Source organism: Colius striatus, chromosome 3 (genome assembly GCF_028858725.1).
Source record: "Colius striatus isolate bColStr4 chromosome 3, bColStr4.1.hap1, whole genome shotgun sequence".
Lineage (NCBI taxonomy): Eukaryota > Metazoa > Chordata > Aves > Coliiformes > Coliidae > Colius > Colius striatus.
In genome coordinates, this window is record NC_084761.1 from 89,941,466 (window position 1) to 89,958,725 (window position 17,260).

The 17,260-nt window shown below is 36.1% G+C and overlaps 1 protein-coding gene across 2 annotated transcripts in view; it reads right to left on the reverse strand.

The window, feature by feature from the left end:
- The window catches only part of HTT (huntingtin), an 87,303-nt gene that overhangs the window by 11,759 nt on the left and 58,284 nt on the right, over nt 1–17,260 (reverse strand). For both annotated transcript variants that reach the window (XM_061994338.1, XM_061994337.1), the window contains 18 exons: nt 16,902–17,081; nt 16,187–16,363; nt 15,933–16,009; nt 14,666–14,804; nt 12,928–13,050; nt 11,816–12,029; nt 11,472–11,617; nt 10,462–10,639; nt 10,094–10,189; nt 9,074–9,261; nt 7,589–7,715; nt 6,234–6,334; nt 3,660–3,814; nt 3,133–3,272; nt 2,885–2,967; nt 1,344–1,474; nt 1,037–1,166; nt 154–309 (listed from right to left, as the gene is read on the reverse strand). In XM_061994338.1, the coding sequence (XP_061850322.1) occupies nt 154–309; nt 1,037–1,166; nt 1,344–1,474; nt 2,885–2,967; nt 3,133–3,272; nt 3,660–3,814; nt 6,234–6,334; nt 7,589–7,715; nt 9,074–9,261; nt 10,094–10,189; nt 10,462–10,639; nt 11,472–11,617; nt 11,816–12,029; nt 12,928–13,050; nt 14,666–14,804; nt 15,933–16,009; nt 16,187–16,363; nt 16,902–17,081 (2,541 nt within the window). The remainder of the gene's footprint in view (nt 1–153; nt 310–1,036; nt 1,167–1,343; nt 1,475–2,884; nt 2,968–3,132; nt 3,273–3,659; nt 3,815–6,233; nt 6,335–7,588; nt 7,716–9,073; nt 9,262–10,093; nt 10,190–10,461; nt 10,640–11,471; nt 11,618–11,815; nt 12,030–12,927; nt 13,051–14,665; nt 14,805–15,932; nt 16,010–16,186; nt 16,364–16,901; nt 17,082–17,260) is intronic.

Below are 17,260 nucleotides of genomic sequence, written 5' to 3' on the forward strand. Positions count from 1 at the left end.
TTCTTCTCATAGCCATGCAGATCAGCTAAGGGATTTTCTTAGAGAAAAACCACTCTTACCTTACCAAGTACAACAGATTTTGCAGCAGAAGCTAAGGATGAATTAACCTAGACATTGATGAACATGCAGTAAACTTCCATGAGAATTTCTTACCATTCCAAGAACAGCAGCAGCTTTACAGGTGGCTGGTATCAAATACTGTACAAGGATCTCATCTTCCGATGGATGCACCTTTCGCAATTCTGTCAATGTTGTATACATCATCTCAAACTGATTCCTTTCTGTAAACAAGTCTGATACTGCCAGAAGCTGTACACAAATTAAAATTGAATATAAAAAAGCCCATTAGCAGACAGCCAAAAATTGACTCTGTCTTCTGTTGTAATTGTCAGCTAAAGATCCTTATTTGATCTATTAAATGTGTACACAGTGACTCAAGTGTCTGAAATAACTATTGATGTCCAAAATTAATCCCACCATCCATCTCAGATAACAATTACCTCCAAATAGCCTTTTTTTCCCCCAAAAGTTTTACAAAATCAAATCCACTGTAGTGATTCTGGAAAAATAGTGAACATTGTCATCTACAATGTACTAACACCACACAATGAAGTCTTTCACGATCATGAATATTGGATATCAAGACACATTCCACACCTGTGTTCTTTAGTTTTGCTTCTATGCTTCAATAGTCCATTTATTCCTCTAATACATTGTTGTTCCATTTTCATTTTCTTACAGAGACAGGATAAGCAAAATCCTGAAATCTACTTTTAGCTAGCAGATGGGTAAAATACCGACGGCCATTAAGTAACAATAAAAGGTTTCTAATGTAGTCGCAGAATGCACAATCCAGATGCCTATTTAGTTTAAATTAGTATAATGGTAGAACTGCTCAAGCACTGCCCACATAACAGCACTGCCAAGAAAAATCAGTGCTTTCCATATATTGAAAGATGCTTTACAAATGCTGCTCAGCTGTGAATATTTGGTAATATATACTCAATTACGACTTTGAGTAATAGTTGAGACTTACCGATCGCACCACTTCGCTGATCAAAATGACTGGTGTTCTCTTGCTGGGATTTGATGGCAATATCCACTGACTATATAGTTCAAGCAAGAACTGAGAACAGGAATGTATATCTACACCAGCCCGGTGCTTCCTGCAAGGCACAGTAAGTAAGACTTAAAATGGCTATTCTTAAGCCCTGTTAAAAAACTTGATTCAAAATACTACAGTTATTTACCAGAGTCCAATTAATGAACCCATCTTATTCAACCCAACAGGAAGATATAAAAGCTTATTGATATGTCAAAGGAAAGAAGGAAAAATAAAACACCTGGTGTTAATAGGAGAAGTTGGTGGTGAGGAAGGAGCAGGTATGTCATTCTCATCTTCTTCATCTTCACCCCACTCTTCTTCTCTCAATGGAGTGATATTATTTCCTAACCATATGGAGTGTATAGAGACCTTGAAATCCACACAGAACACAAAACCAAATAGAAAAGCACATCATTTAACACCCTTACAGCCAGATTAGAAAAGAAATAGATTTTTCACTTAAATAGCAGGCAACACACAGCCCCAAATAACATTCATATGAACTGCACATCAATTTTATTTATTTATTTTTAACTTTTCCCAACATTTTAGTTCAACTCATTTTAAAACTGTATGGTACAGCAAAACAGGAGCACCATGTGCTCAGTACAGCAATACAGGCGGTGCTGAAAGCTGTAAGCAACCACCTAAACATGTGTGTGCATCACCTCAAAGTCAACTTATCAGATCTAAAATCTAAGTAGGAATATTTACAATTCACATGAAGTAAGAAAATAATTCAGAAAAAACTGTAGTGACTGCAGTTCAATCAAACACACACTCCTAACTCTTATCAAAGTAGAACTCAATATAACTGATTGCAATATAAGTCTTCTCAAATCAGACATGACTAAGATTTCAAGCCCTAAGACTTTAAGACTCAGGTTAGATAAACAATTACCCACAAAGAAAAAAAACTTTTTAGATGTTCTTTAAGTTTTATTTTATCAGAGGCCTGCTGATGGAGTTTCATATACACATTGGTTTGAAGATTCCTGTGTTTCAGTAGGGCTATTACATTTTCCTCTAAAGTTATCTCCCTTACATAGCTAAAGATTTCTTTCTTATATAAAAATTCACCCTTACATGGATTTTTTTTTCATGTCAAGCATAAATTTACCCATATTCTTTAATTTTTCAAGCAGGATATCTAATGTCTAATGCCTAATTTTGTTATAGAGTTAATAGGTTTTGTAAATAACATGTAAGGTCTGTAAACACACAAATACTGAATGTTCAAGCCACTTAGCATCTCGAGAGAACATACATACACCTAGAGAAAGACAAGTGATTGTTTAGTCTTCCCTATGCAAAACATACCTCAAGGAAAAAAGTGTCACCTGAGTATTTAAGATTATTAATTGAACAGTGAAACAAATGTTACATTTAAAACTTGTATGTAACTTCACATAAAGACTAATTTTCTAAGGAGGTAAATAACTGGATAGGGATTATTTTTCTATTCACTATATGTAGTACTAGTTTTACAACTACCATCATCCAGGGAAATCTATATCCCTACATTGAGTTTTACTTAGAATTAAAACAACATGGCTTATTTTATGTTTAACACACAAGGCTGAAATGTACAACTTGATAGCTGCATCATGGGTAGATCTCATGTAGAAGCAAAAATTCCATGAGAGGAGTCACCCAGTTACTATCATTACTCGCAGCTTTCCATTTACATTTGATGTTAAGCAATGCCTCTTAATGGAATTTTCACAAATTGGAAGAAATGTAGTAAAATTCCAGCTGAAAGCTGAGGTTTAAACAGACCTGTCCCAGTTTATAGTCCATATCTCCTATTTCTCGTTCAGTGTTGATCTGCAGTAAGAGTTTTTCGTGGCTGATAAGAGCACCTATAACAAAGCAGAAGACAAGATTTTAAATCATGCTTTAAAAAGTAGATGTGAAAATGGCCTAATTTCCTGAAAACAGGATTTAAAATACAATTCATAAGAGTATTTTTTCTACTTTTTAAATATAAAAGAAATACACTCTCCTTTCCCCACTCCCACACTTACCTGTAGTAGCAGGAGAAAGTGATGGAACAGGGTCCCAAGCTTGGTATAAGTGATGTGTAGCAATATTATCTCTCTTGGATACCATTGCTTGGATTTCCTGTTCAACAATTCCCCTGATAACACTTAGCTTCCTCCCAAACCTGGAAACCAAAGAGAAATCAGTTTAGGCAGATTTTCCCTTGCACGTTTTTATGCAAGTCTGACTAGCTTACTCTACAATGTTACATGTCTGTGCTTATTTTTATTATCAGCGATGCTAAAGCTGAGAGATGTTAAGAAATACATTCTGCACACTGTTTACTAGGTTTTAATAAGATTCTGTCTTTTTCAGGTACTGTGTTTTATATGAGCAGGTTTATGATACTAAATCCATGTAACTTCTGTGTGAGCAGATCCATCTGTATAATCTTTTGTTTAAAAAATACAGTCTACACATTTTCTTGCTCTAGCTAGATTAAGGAACTGTAATAATGTATTAATTACAAACAGAACTTTTATGCATTTTAGAATAAGTTCAAAAAAATTACCTTGTGTCCAGAGCTTTTAAAGCTTTGTTGCGGGGCTGCTGTTCCAAACAGCTAACTGCTGGGTTGCCTGCAACAGGTATTGTCATTGCACTCAGCACCAAGGAAGTTATGGCTTGTACTGCAAGAACATTAATCTGGGTCCTCTCTGTATCCTCCTGTAAAATGAACTTACTGTAGTTTGAATTGCAAAAAAAGCAAATCCTGAAAGCCCTGAATATGAGTTTGTCATCTTCCGTTAAGCTATGATTAATGAGCCTGACATCTAGACTTCTTCCCTTCCAGAAATCCAACCTATATAAGCAACGAACTCAAAATACTGTGACTGTAGCAGCAACACATCCTTCCATCTCAGCAGCCATTCTGCATGTATTCCCACTTTTCTGTAGTAGCTAGCGGCAGGACAAGGGGTAATGGGATGAAGCTGGAACACAAAGTTTCATTTAAATATAAGAAAAAACTGTTTAACTGTTGAGGTGAGGGAGCCCTGGCACAGGCTGCCCAGGGAGGGTGTGGAGTCTCCTTCCTTGGAGGTCTTCAAGACCCACTTGGACATGTTCCTATGTGACCTGATCTAGGTGGACCTGCTTCTGTAGGGTGGTTGGACTAGATGATCTCTAAAGGTCCCTTCCAACCCCTATGATTCTGTGCTGCTTCTTATACCAACAGCATTAAAACCTCAAGATGTCTATTTCAAAACTAAGCATTTAGTTTCTTTCTTTGCATCTACGCATTAGTCACCTGTTGAAACAAAGCATCAAGTAAGACTAAATCTAAGTTGGAAACTCTTCAGAGAGGGATCCATGTTAACTGTTTTTAGTTACTGCCCTTTAGGAACAAAACTCAAACCCAGCATTAATTCTCAGCAGCATTTTGCTGGGCAGCATTATCCAAATGCATTCAGTGTTATTCTAAAGCACATTCATTATTTAGCACCACTGTAAAAGTGTGAGAAAACTGTAGCACCATGTTCTGAAAATATTAGGTTAGATTCAGCCATTAACACTTGAGGCACTGCCATTTTCACTCCCCTTCCCTCTCGTAGAAGTATTTGTAGTAGTCTGTTTCTTTCCCTTGAAAACAAAAAAATCTTAAACTTCTGTGGGTTGTAACTCATCCTCCCCATGTTGATGGCAGTAAGAATGTTTGCAGTACATTTAACTGTTTTTCTCAGAACTGCTCATCATCAGTACTTCCACTAAATTGGCCTTTTAATGAACTCAAATTAGAAAAACAGCACAAAGATTTGCAGATTCTGGAGTGGTGAGATGCTTCTCTGTTTTTACTTTCATAAAAGTTCCTGATCTCTTCATGAAAGTATCAGACTACAAGAGAGTTTTAAGAAAAAAATATTCACACATTGAAATCTATAACAGTGCTTAAAGTATTTATAGTTCTCAATACACCATTTTTCCTTGGAAAGCAAAGGAACAGTATTGCTCCTACAATATGTTCTACAAATATGCACCCTCCACATGACAACTAAGGAAGTACCAATAGCTAGGTTGCCTTAAGTATGATCCAACATGGTCATTATGGAGAAAACAGTTAAGTTGAAAATTCTGCAGGCTGCCCAAGTATCCAAGTCAGTCTAACTGACAGAAAATGCTAATCCAGGAAAGAAGGATGATGATGCCTTGCTCCTTTTTGCACTCTGACAGCTAAGAAGCAAGCAAAACAACTCCCTTCGTCTGCTACCCAGGGTTCAGTATTTACAGGCCCTTCAAACTCTTCAAGATATGCTTTAGGCTTTGCATCTCCCATCAGGGCCATCTGCAATTTGGGAGTGAATGCTGTGTGAATCTGGGAAAAAACATACTGCAGGTCCAAGACCTAGAAGCTAGTAAAATCAGTTCACTAGCAGGTTAAGATATCTGAAGAAGGAAAAAGTCCTTCATGATAGCTGTCATACACCGAATCTTCAGGGTTGGAAGGGACTTCAAAGGATTGTCCAATCTCCCTGCCAGAGCAGGATCACCTAGAGTAGGTCACACAGGAACTCATCCAGGTTTGGAAAGTCTCCAGAGGAGGAGACTTCACAACCCATCTGGGCAGCCTGTTCCAGTGCTCCCTCACCTGAACAGGGAAGAAGCTTTTCCTTCTGTTTCTTTGGAACCTCTTATGTTCCAGTTTGTACCTGTTGCTCCTTTTCCTATCATTGGCCATCACTGAGAAGAGACAGGCTCCATCCTCCTGACAATCAGCCTTTATGTATTTGTAAACATGAATGAACCAGTACATTTCCTAAAGGCACAGTTCTCTCAAAGTTTTGGAGTTTCTGTTGTGCCTAAAGCCAAACATCTAATCAAGCAAACTCTGAACTGTGTGCATATGAGTGACATGCTAATATAAAGTTCACATACCTTCAGTAAAATCTTTGCATACTATTTAAATGCTTGCTTTAAGCCAGAAGATGGATGTGTCTGAACTCACAAGGATTTGAAGACAAGGGAATACAATTCCAAAATAATTTCTTAGTTTTAGTTACTACCTCTCTGCTTTACAAGTTTATTAATAGCAATGTTTTTCTTAGATTAAGGAAAATTTAACTTAAAAAAATTCAGTGAGTAACATTACCTCTTGTTGGCTCTCCTCCTGGTCCATTACAATAGGCTGAGTTACAAGCACACCAAGCAAAGTAGCCCAAGTCTCTTCAAACTGAGTACGACTGACCCATCCTATGAAAACACTCAGAAATAGCCATTTATGTCTTAATACAAATTTAAACGTGGAACAATTAAAAAAAATGTTATGTCATTTCCATACATTTAGTTTTGTACCATTTCCTATTCAATCTGGCATTTTTATGCAATCACTAGAGCTAATTTAAACTGTTCTGTTTTATGAAGCGATGAACCCTTTAGAAGGGTTCTCTACATTAATATTTAAATGGCTCTGTGCAGGTTGTTTCTTATATAGATTTAAATATTTTGACTGTTCGCCTTTCAAAGCATTGAGATCTATCAGGTTTTCCTAACACAAAATCATCTGGCAAATTAGCCAGATGTCACAGGAAATAAAGTCATGGAGAATTCCATAATGAGCCAAGAAATAGTCATACCCTAAAAGCAAATGAATTACCTAGAAACAGACATTAAAATTCAAGATTCTGAAGTTTTTCCAAATAGATTTTTAAGTAGGAAAGACTGAAGAGGATTCCTCAATAATACCTTGCACTTTATACTAATAATATCTAAAGAGTCAAAAATGAGAAAAACACATTAGGCATTACAGTGATGGAATAGAAATCAGTGCTACATCACAAGCCAGTCCAATACCAATGTGTAGATTAGAGATGGGAAAAAACCCTCAAATAACTGAAGAACTTCTGTAAGCACATGGAAAACTTGATGCATTACCCTTGACAATATCTCCTGTGTTACCTGATCTAGGTGGACCTGCTTCTGCAGGGGGGTTGGACTAGATGATCTCTAAAGGTCCCTTCTAACCCTACCGTTCTATGATTCTATATGTTTACAAAGACTTGAACTGTTAAGCCCCACTGCTCTCACTTAGTAAACCTCGAAATATTTAGATGCTTTAAAGTGATAGTATCTTATTTAAAATACTGAGTGGGGCAATAAATTTTATTTTATACTTTACATTATTAAAAAAAGAGAAGAGGCAAAATACTCTGTAACATATTGTCAACCATATGCTCCAAAAAAAACAAGTGGCCATTCTGTAAAAGCACACTGAAATAACCTTCCTGAGTTGGAATAATTTTTGGCTTAATTTCTGTAACTGGTATTTGATTCTCTGCATTGAGCAAAATGCAAGAATTACTGCAGCACAATTACTAACCTGCTCTGAAATATTATCTCTTCCACATAAAAGTAAACAAATGGTACCAGACTCATTTATTCCATAACTTCACAACAGGTAAATACCCAATAAGAGCCGAGTGTATTAGCTTTGAATGTTGTACATACCAAGTGTATTAATGCGATAGATGAACTCCTTAAAGATTTCTTTTTCTTGAAGAAATTCTACTGGGATTTCAGGGAAAACTGTGCCAAAGTCACCTGCAGGCTTTGGTGACCAGCCTAATTTCCAGACCTGACAAAATGGAAAGAAAGCAATTATCCAAAACAGAAACAATATTAACATGACAGCTATAAATATATATGCACCATTCAAAAGCAATGAGACATTAATAAAGTAATTCTCCCCAACACAAAAACATTTTGAGATAATTAAATTTCTAACATATTTAATACACATTTACACTATATTTCTAATACAATGGAGGTTTACATATTTCCCACTATGAATTAATTATTCAGTCCTACAGTCCAAGTTTGAATATGAAAGCAAATAAGCTACTGTCATATATTTCAGTATAGAATTTAAGTGACTCAAGGTCAGTTTAGACGAGGCTTTGAGCAACCTGGTCTAGTGGAGACAGTCTCTGCCCATGGCAGAGGGGCTTGATACTAGATGATCTTTAAGATGATCTTCCAACCCAAACCACTCTAGGACTCTACGACTGCTTGATTGTTCAGAAATGATGCTGAAAGGCAGTTCGGGAAAACCAATTCACATACTATTGATGTCCAAAAAAGCACAAAGATTCTGCCAAGAGCAGGCAAAAAAGTCTCAATCCAAAACATCAGTATCTTTAGATATCTCTTTAAAAACACAACAAAGACCCAAGAAATGGCCTTGCACATATTGGGAAATACTCTTTTGCTCTACCTAATGAGCATCTAGAAATGTTTCTGGGAAGGGTTTTTGAAGTTTATCAAAACAAAGTCATTTCACAGTACTAACAGTAATACATGGAAGTAATCAGGAGGTGTTCTTAAGCCATGTTACATTGGCCAAAAAGAAAAGGCTGAAATACCTTGTCCAAAAGATTCAAGATGAGTTAGGAAAGAATAGCAGTACAAAATCCAAAAGTATTTGCATGGCATACCGTGGTATGGCACCGCAAGCAAATATGAGTTATTTCAAACGCTACTTCAGAAACCTTAGCACTACTGTATCATTATGCTGCTTAGCATGACAAAAAATGAACTTGTCAATTCATGTGTCAAGGAAAGGGGCAGTGTAGATTTTGCATTCTTTTATGGGATAAGCAATCCCAATGAGCAGGAGGAAATACTAGCCCTTAAACACACCCAAGTCACTGCTTGCATTTCCTTTCTCAATCTACTCCCTGTACATTCTTTCACCTAAGAACACAAGGAGTGACCACACTCCTTTCTAATCAAATCTGATTCCCAAGTAATCTCCTATTTGGTATTTTTGTAATGTTTTGCTACTCATTATTTTAAAAGACAAATTGTCTGATCAAACCAACTAAATGTTCAAGTCGTACTGATGTAAAACTTAGGATGCAGCACCATGTCTGCTTTTCAAAATAGTTGTCCAATAGCTTTTAAAGTCCTGAAAACAAAGTATAATGAACATACCAAAGGAGGCACTCTTGTGTAACTGTTCACTAGAGGCAGTCTTGCTAAACTGATGATGATGTTCTTGAGGACGGGAGTAAGAAACGCTGGGATACTGCTGTTTCTTTTGTGTCCCAGTGCCAAGACAGTCTGTAAGCATTCCACCATTTCAGCTACCATCTCACAAGCTGCAGTAATGTGTTTAGTTTCTTTGGGGTGAAAAAGAAATTCAGGTTTTGAAATGCAGTCAAAAGACATATAATTTCAGAAGATATAGAAAACCAAGAAATCCCCACTTAATGAAAGAGTGTATCAACTAAAAAGCATAAAAGCACAAGAAGGATGTCTACAAAGAGATATTCTACAATATTTCAGTACTAGTGCCACTCTCCCTGCAATGGCTTGCACTGTTTTCCAGCCTCAGTACTGGAGATGACCAGTACCTGAGATCTGTCAGCAGTGCAGCACACATGCTAAACCACAGCAAGAATGGGCCTCACTGAATAGGGCCTTTGTGAGAATTTTAAATGACAAAACTAATCTGAGAAAATAGTCATATAGCTGGTTCTATGTTAAATCTAGCAAGTAGGTAATTTCTGTAGATGGAAGGGGTATCTTACTGTACCAGCACAGCTGGATAGGGAACACTGTTGTCCACAATCACAGACTACACCTGACCCTCACCTCAACACAGTGCTCCTATACTGCAGAAAGGTAGATGTATAATTGTTAATGTATGTTCTGAATAAATAATCTATTTTCTCCCACATTAAATTTTAAAATCCCACAACAGTTAAAAAAACCCTCAGTCTGCAGTGTGCTGCACAGCTAACAGAATCCCCCCCAAATCTGCATTAATGTTTAAATTTCAAGAAAAAGCTATACATGTTAAAAATGTCAACCTATATTTAATAAGCATTTATCAAATGCAAATAAGGTCTCAAATGAACTCTCCTTGTTAAAAATAGTAACAGAAAGGCTACCTACAAATACTTCTTCAGTAAAAGTTTAAGGCAAAAGTGGAATTCACCATTTACTTACTCTGTGTGTTGGAATCAACTTCACCCTCACTTAATCCTTTTGAAGCATTTTTCTTTCTTTCAGGACTAAGAAGTTGATTGCCAGGTTCAACAGCAACTGAATTAGAGAAAAATATTTGAAAGATACAGTCATTACATATCTCATGATCTATTTTTCTCCTCAAAACCACACAGAAGTCAAATATTTAACATCTCCACGGCATCTGCCAAGTTCAAAAGTAAACACAAAATTTTAAATGAGAAATTAGTCAAAATAAATTTGTCAATTAAATAATTAAAAAGGACTCAAGAGGAAATATTCCAGACACCCAGCATTTGATCAATAATGGCTGACAGTTTATCAAGAAAATTTTCTGAAATTGGACTCACCTGCTTCTATGATAAATCTAATGCAGTTAATTAAGGAGCAAGCATATGTCATATTAGCTGCAGAAGCCAACAAATTCCAGAGACTAGGCTGCTGCAATGTCAGACAACAACTATCCAGAGCAGCTTGAAGATCTACACTTAATGGAATCTGGTCATGCATTAAATGCCATGATAATGCCTGTGCAAAAAAAAAAAAATTCCCATTAGTACCAAATTGTGGCAACAGAAAAACTTATATAACCAAAGGTAGTGGTTTTTTTTTCTTTTTACTCAACAATACTTAGAGTTTTATTAGCAAGTTGTATTGGGTTTTTTTCCCTGAGATTTTTTTTAAGTACAAGAAAATTATGAGCGTTACACACAGTTAATTCAGTGTACCAAAAATCAGCGCAGGGACATTCTTCTAAATGCCAAGATCCTTCTATCATTCAAACAACCTCTCCTTGTTAAAAGTTGCCCTTGTCCCATACACCCATCTGATCTACTAATACAGAATCATAGAATGGTAGGGTTGGAAGGGACCTTTAGAGATCATCTAGTCCAACCCCCCTGCAGAAGCAGGGTCACCTAAATCAGGTCACATAGGAACATGTCCAGGCGGGTCTTGAAGACCTCCAAGGAAGGAGACTCCACAACCTCTCTGGGCAGCCTGTGCCAGGGCTCCCTCACCTCAACAGTGAGATAATTATTTCTTATATTTAAGTGGAACTTTTTGTGTTCCAGCTTCATCCCATTACCCCTTGTCCTATTACTAGCTACTATAGAAAAAAGGGATGTCCCAACCTCCTGACACCCACTTTTTAGATATTTGTAAATCCTCCCTCAGTCTTCTCTTCTACAGACTAAACAGCCCCAATATAGGTCCAGTAAAACAACCACTAAAGAAATTTCTACAGTTACCACCCCAAAACTGCCCAAACTGAAAGTTACTCAATGGTGATCAGTTTAACTCAAAATCATTCCCTCTCCCAACATTTCACCACATCTTTAATTATGCTGTAGTTTCTTACCTCTACTGACATAACTATGAATTTCAGGATATCATCCTCTTTGTCAGGTGGAACACGGAGACCAGCTGGTAGTTTTGAGAGCAACAACAAATACTGAGCCAGTGCACGACAAAGTGTCATCATAGACTGATACATCACCTCATCTCCTATAAAATAAGACTGGATGAAATCTAGCAGTTCCATTTTTTTCCTCTCAATAAACGTTTTTCAGAACTATTTCATAAGCACTTTTATGCCAGGTATCTTGATTTTTTTTTAATAGTAAGTTCATGTACTCACAAGACATCTGTAAAGTACCCTTGCAGAGGAGAGAATAAACTTAAAAAGACTGCTATTTCTATTACCAAAGATATCGCTTAGTTTTTTCCAGTAGGCTGATGGCTCAGTTGGCAATAGTGGTTGAAAAACCTGGTGGCTGGCAGGAAGGTTTTGTACAGCTGCAGACACGTGATCCAGAGTTACCCTCCGAGCTGTTTCAAACAAGCTGCTCTTCTGGGATCTTGAGATTTCATTCATGCCAAGACTTAAACAAGGTGCTAACAAGCTCAGGTTGAACTCCTGAAATGGAACAGTAGATTAAAAAGTAAAGGAATTGCTTTTAAAGAGAAGCTAAGTATCTGACAGTACAGTTCTGGCATACTAATATGGTAGTAAATTAACAGTTTCTTAATTAACTAACTTTGTTATTATGATTTCTGCTTTGCTGCAGTGTAACAATACCATAATTAAGCCTATATTTCTTCCACATTTAAATTGCAAACAGCACTGTACTGGAAAGATGAAACAACATGCTCTTCCAAATTTTCAGAACAATACACGATTAAAACTTATATAAAAAAAATACAACTGTAATACATTTATATACCTATATACAAGGTATCTTCAAGTAATAAGTTATCAAACAAGTCAATCAGAAGTGTTTCTAAAAAACATTTTCCACTATTATTTCTCCACACCAGCCCCAACTGTAATATAGTGAACTGGATCAATGTAGGTTTCTTAGAAAACTAAGTAATGGATACAAGTTGTCCCGTTTGCCAGATTTATTATCTATGGTCCGTTAATAGCATATTGCAAGTCATCTAGCACAGACATTTAAAAGGCTGCAGAAACACATGGCCTTGTAAGAGACTGTTAAGGCAGAACAAGAAAATTACGTGAAACAGTACAACTGGATTTTTGTGATTGCAATACATAAACTGTCACTGCCACTATACACATCCAGCCTGTACTACTAGAAAGTTTCTACTAGCAGTATTGCTACACACAGAAATCAACATATCTACTATTTTAGTTTTTAAAATTAAGGTAAATTTAGGAAGCAAACAACCAGTATTATATAAGTATGAAGTGTTTACATTTCAGAATCTAATCTATTAATACTACTACCACTAAGAATACTAGAAATAACTACATCCTCTGCAGCTGACTCTGTTTCATCTGACAAAAATGTTACCTTGCTGGTCATGAAGGAGTTCAGGTCAGGTTGAGGAATCCTATTTACCAGCTCTGCACCTTCCAGAAGTGCTGAGTCGGACTTAACATAACACTGTGACCTCACTAGTGACACATACCAGTCCTTTAATAAAGAATAATAAAAAAAAAGAAATTACATATTTGTTCCCAGAAAATAACACAGTTCATGGGGGCAGGGGGAGAATTGCTCATTGGCATTTAATTGTGGTCCGTTTAAGAATCACTAGATCATAGCAATGTCAACAAAACTCAGAAAAATCCAAGCAAAACAGACAACTAGTGGATGGATCATCTTAAACTAGAACAATGGATGTTCACTAGCAAGTTGTCTATTGCCATAAAGTCTGGCCAGGAAATTAAAAAAAAAGAAAGAAAGAAGCTTAACATCCAGGACAAGTCTATGTATTAATAACCTAAAGCTGAGGAGAATATGTTGAAAAAATAAAACCTGGAATACTCAGTAGTTACACAAACATAACAGTGATAGCAAACAAACCAATACTGTAACCATGTCTTCAGATTCAAATAAATCAGCAGATGAAGACAAATTCACTGAAGTATAAGAAGACTACCACACATCACTGCAAATTTACTCCTTATATTATTAGCAATAAGCCCACAGGAATTCATTACAATTAATTTAACTAAGTAATATAAGAGGCTCAGTTAGTGTTTTTTTATCCCTTCTCTGTGTTTTCTTCTCTCTCATAACTGCACATTCTGAATTTGCTATTAACTAGAATGCTACTGAGCCTGTCAGAGTTGAAGGAACAACTAGACAATGCTCTTACTCCCATGGGTCAGTTTTATGTAGCAGGGAGTTTGACTTGATGATCCTTATGGGTCCCTTCCAACTTGAGGCATTCTATGAACTACATAAGGGCTTTGGACGAAGCATACAAAACTACTTCCTTTGTGCAGGATATACAGTTACAAAGGAGGGAGATCTTTTGGTTAATTTGAAAACTGAAAGATATGGGTAAATGGTTTCTGAGCACAGTGTCTCCTCCTGCTAAGTAGCTCACAGTCTCTATCCTAACTCAACAGACTTCTCAACTACTTATCAGTCCCCTCCTAACTGTCAGCTAATCGAATCATTTTTTTGCCATCTCAGTTACATATATCTCATAAACTGTGTAACAGTGCAGAACACAAAGGAATGAAGAGGAGAAATTATCTGTGCCACAGGACAAACTAGAAAGAAAGACACAGGCTCCGAAAAGCTTGCTCCTCCCCATCCTGCTTTGAAATACATGGATCTAAGAAAACGAAAGACAGAAACAGTTAAGCAGTCATGATTGTTGTCTAAAATTACTTTAAAGCTGAGAAGTGGGAACCAAGAAGTAATGCTTAATTTCCAAGAGACAACCAACAGTTTTCAGCAAATTAATAAACACATGCAGTAAACACATGAAGAAAACAAGTATTTATCTCTCTACTGAATCTTATACAAACCTTTCCAATAAAATTAATCAAAGAAACAAAACTTGCTAGCTTTTCACAGCACCATAACAAACATCATCTATGTGCTAATTATTCATCCTAAGTTCAACAGTCTAACACATATGAAATCATACACTGAGCTGTATTTGAGCATTGACATGCTGAGAATGTTAACTGCATAGTAAAAATAAAGAGTGTTTAAATATTTTGTAATGAGCAAAAGCTTGTTTACTGTCAAGGCACTTTTAGTGACTCTATATAAAACATGATCTTACTTTGTCTAGAACTACATTCTCTAAAGCTGGTTGGTCTTCTCCATCTAATGGGTGTGAGGTAACCAGAGGTGAAGGACTACTTGTGTCTGGAGCTACCATAAGACGAAACCTATCCAAGAGCGAGTAAAGTCTTTGGTGTCTGAAAACAGAAGAACACATCAGCAGAGAGCTAACTTACTCAGTTTTATAAATCATTTAAAAACAGAAAGACATCCAGTGAGCCAATTCTAACCCTGGGACAGAAAAGTAGTACATGCTTAAGCATAAAATGTAAACTGTGCAGTTTCCTTTATGCACAAAATCTTTTTAATGAGTAAGGGAATCACAGTCAAAATACAGATTATTTGAGTGCAGAGAAACACATTTTAACACATACTATGAAAGAATTCCCTAAAACTTAATTTCATGAGGTTTTAAAAAAAATATATTAAGAATTCCAGTTTTTGGATTTCAGTCAGTGTCAGGGGTTTTGTTTTGATTTCTTTGCGTTTTATTTGGTTTGGTTTTTTCTTTTGTTTGGCTGTTTTTTTAGATTCCATTATTTCCATCAAGAACTTGTATAAAGTCATTTGGAGATTTTGGAGAATTTTAAAAAATTCAGATGTTATCTACAAACACACATCAATATCAATACACTGCAGCACTGGGCTTTAGAGTGTTTACCCCTACTTTTTAGTCATTTCAGTCAAGAGATATTAACCTTAAACACCAATGACATCAAGAGGATTAAATCTGGCTCCTCCAACGTTACTGAACTTCTGAAAAAGCTTTATTTAATTTGCTTCTTTTTATAACAGCAGTTTGTCCTTAAACATCTGGGAGACTAAACAGTTAAAACTTTCTATACTGTTGTCTGGGGAGAAAAATGCAAAACAAAACAGATAACACCACAAAAAAAAATCCCAGCACCACAGAAACAAGTTCATCTAGCTTGGACTCACAAAAATGTGCAGAAGTTTGAAGAAAATAAAGTTGCTTTCAGTAATGTAACTTTGGTCAATTAAATAGTTAAATACTGAGTGGAATGGGGAGAGAGAATTTGATGCATTCAAGCCTTTAGCTTGCTTTAATTCTTAAGTACTCTGCAAATTCAACTCAGGCAATGCAACTGTTCTTGTGCCTGAACTTGTCTTCATCTCTTAAGAAGCTTTATTTCTGTTTTACTTCTGTAAAAGGATCAATTATCTCATCTTTAAGAACAACACCAAATATATGCAATGAATATGAGAACATTACTTAGTTGGGCATTTTAATGTGTATTATTTACCTTGTTGCTAATCCACTGTTTTGAAGGTATTCCTGAATTCTATCCAGTTCTTCAAGGGGTAACTGAGTAATGCTGTTCTATAGGAGAGTCACAACAATTTTATTGGACAGAAAAAGTAACATACCCACAGGTTCTCTGAAAACTCAATTAATCACTTAAACATCATCACAGTTTGATGTACTTGAAATCATTACATTTGATTATATTGCTAGCACAGCCCAGTCTTATTTACAAATGAATGTATTTATCCTTACCTGTAAATTTGCAGCCAAAAGCATTTCCACCCGCCGGCAAGCCAGCGTGTCAACCATGCGAGCAAGCACACGGAATGGAGTACACAAAAGCTTATCAACATACAACGTTAAGACAGCCCCAGACTGGCTGAGATGTATTCCCTCTAAACACTGCAAAGTCTTCTTCAGAGTCGTGGGCTAGATGTTGAAACAAAACAGAAAAAATGGTGAAAAAAGAGCACAATCAATTGGAATACAAAGATCTTAAAGCTAAAGGGAAGAGCATTTAGAAAAAGAAAACTGTAGCAGACAACTAGCTGATTCATATAATAATGTATATATGGATAGATTGTAGTTACTGGCTTGTTCAATTAATATGAACACTGAGTCAGTTGATGTTTAATTGTGAAAGCAAGAAGTAGGGAGGAAAAGTTTTAGGGAAAACTTTTTAGTGAGACTTAAGTGGAATTGTAGACATTTTTGAAAACAGTGAGAAGATTGAAGTCTTGCTGGAAGAAGAAATTTCATACATTTGATGGACTGGAACACATCTGATACTGAAGTTGCTAATATATTGTAAGGTTCATTTTTTGCATTTTTCAAGAGGTGACTTTAAAAATAAACTTAGAAGTTGATAAATGACCTGGAAATGTCAGCATTTGCATAGTTGCCAGTTAAACTTATGCTGAAATATAAGTGACTGTATTCTTTCAAAGAGTCAAAAAGTTAAACTTACAGCTGCAAGATTCTCACACCGTGACTGAATGGCCTGGATGAAGAGACCACTGGCTGCTGAATTCCTGTGGACAGCACTAATGAAGTCCTGTACCGGAGGCTCATGGGATAGATTAATCAAGTCTTGAACATGATTCACAATAAGCCAAGTCAAATGTTCTGAATCATGTAGGTTTTGACACTAAAGGAGAAAAAAAAAAATTACACTCTGATTCCAGTAATACCCACGTTAAGTGTTTAATTACTAAAAATTTTATCTGATACAACAAAGTTTTCCCTACATAATTCTGGGAGCTATTTTAAAATAAAGGCACAAAGTGTCTATATTTTAATATCACCATCACTATTTTTTCATAACAA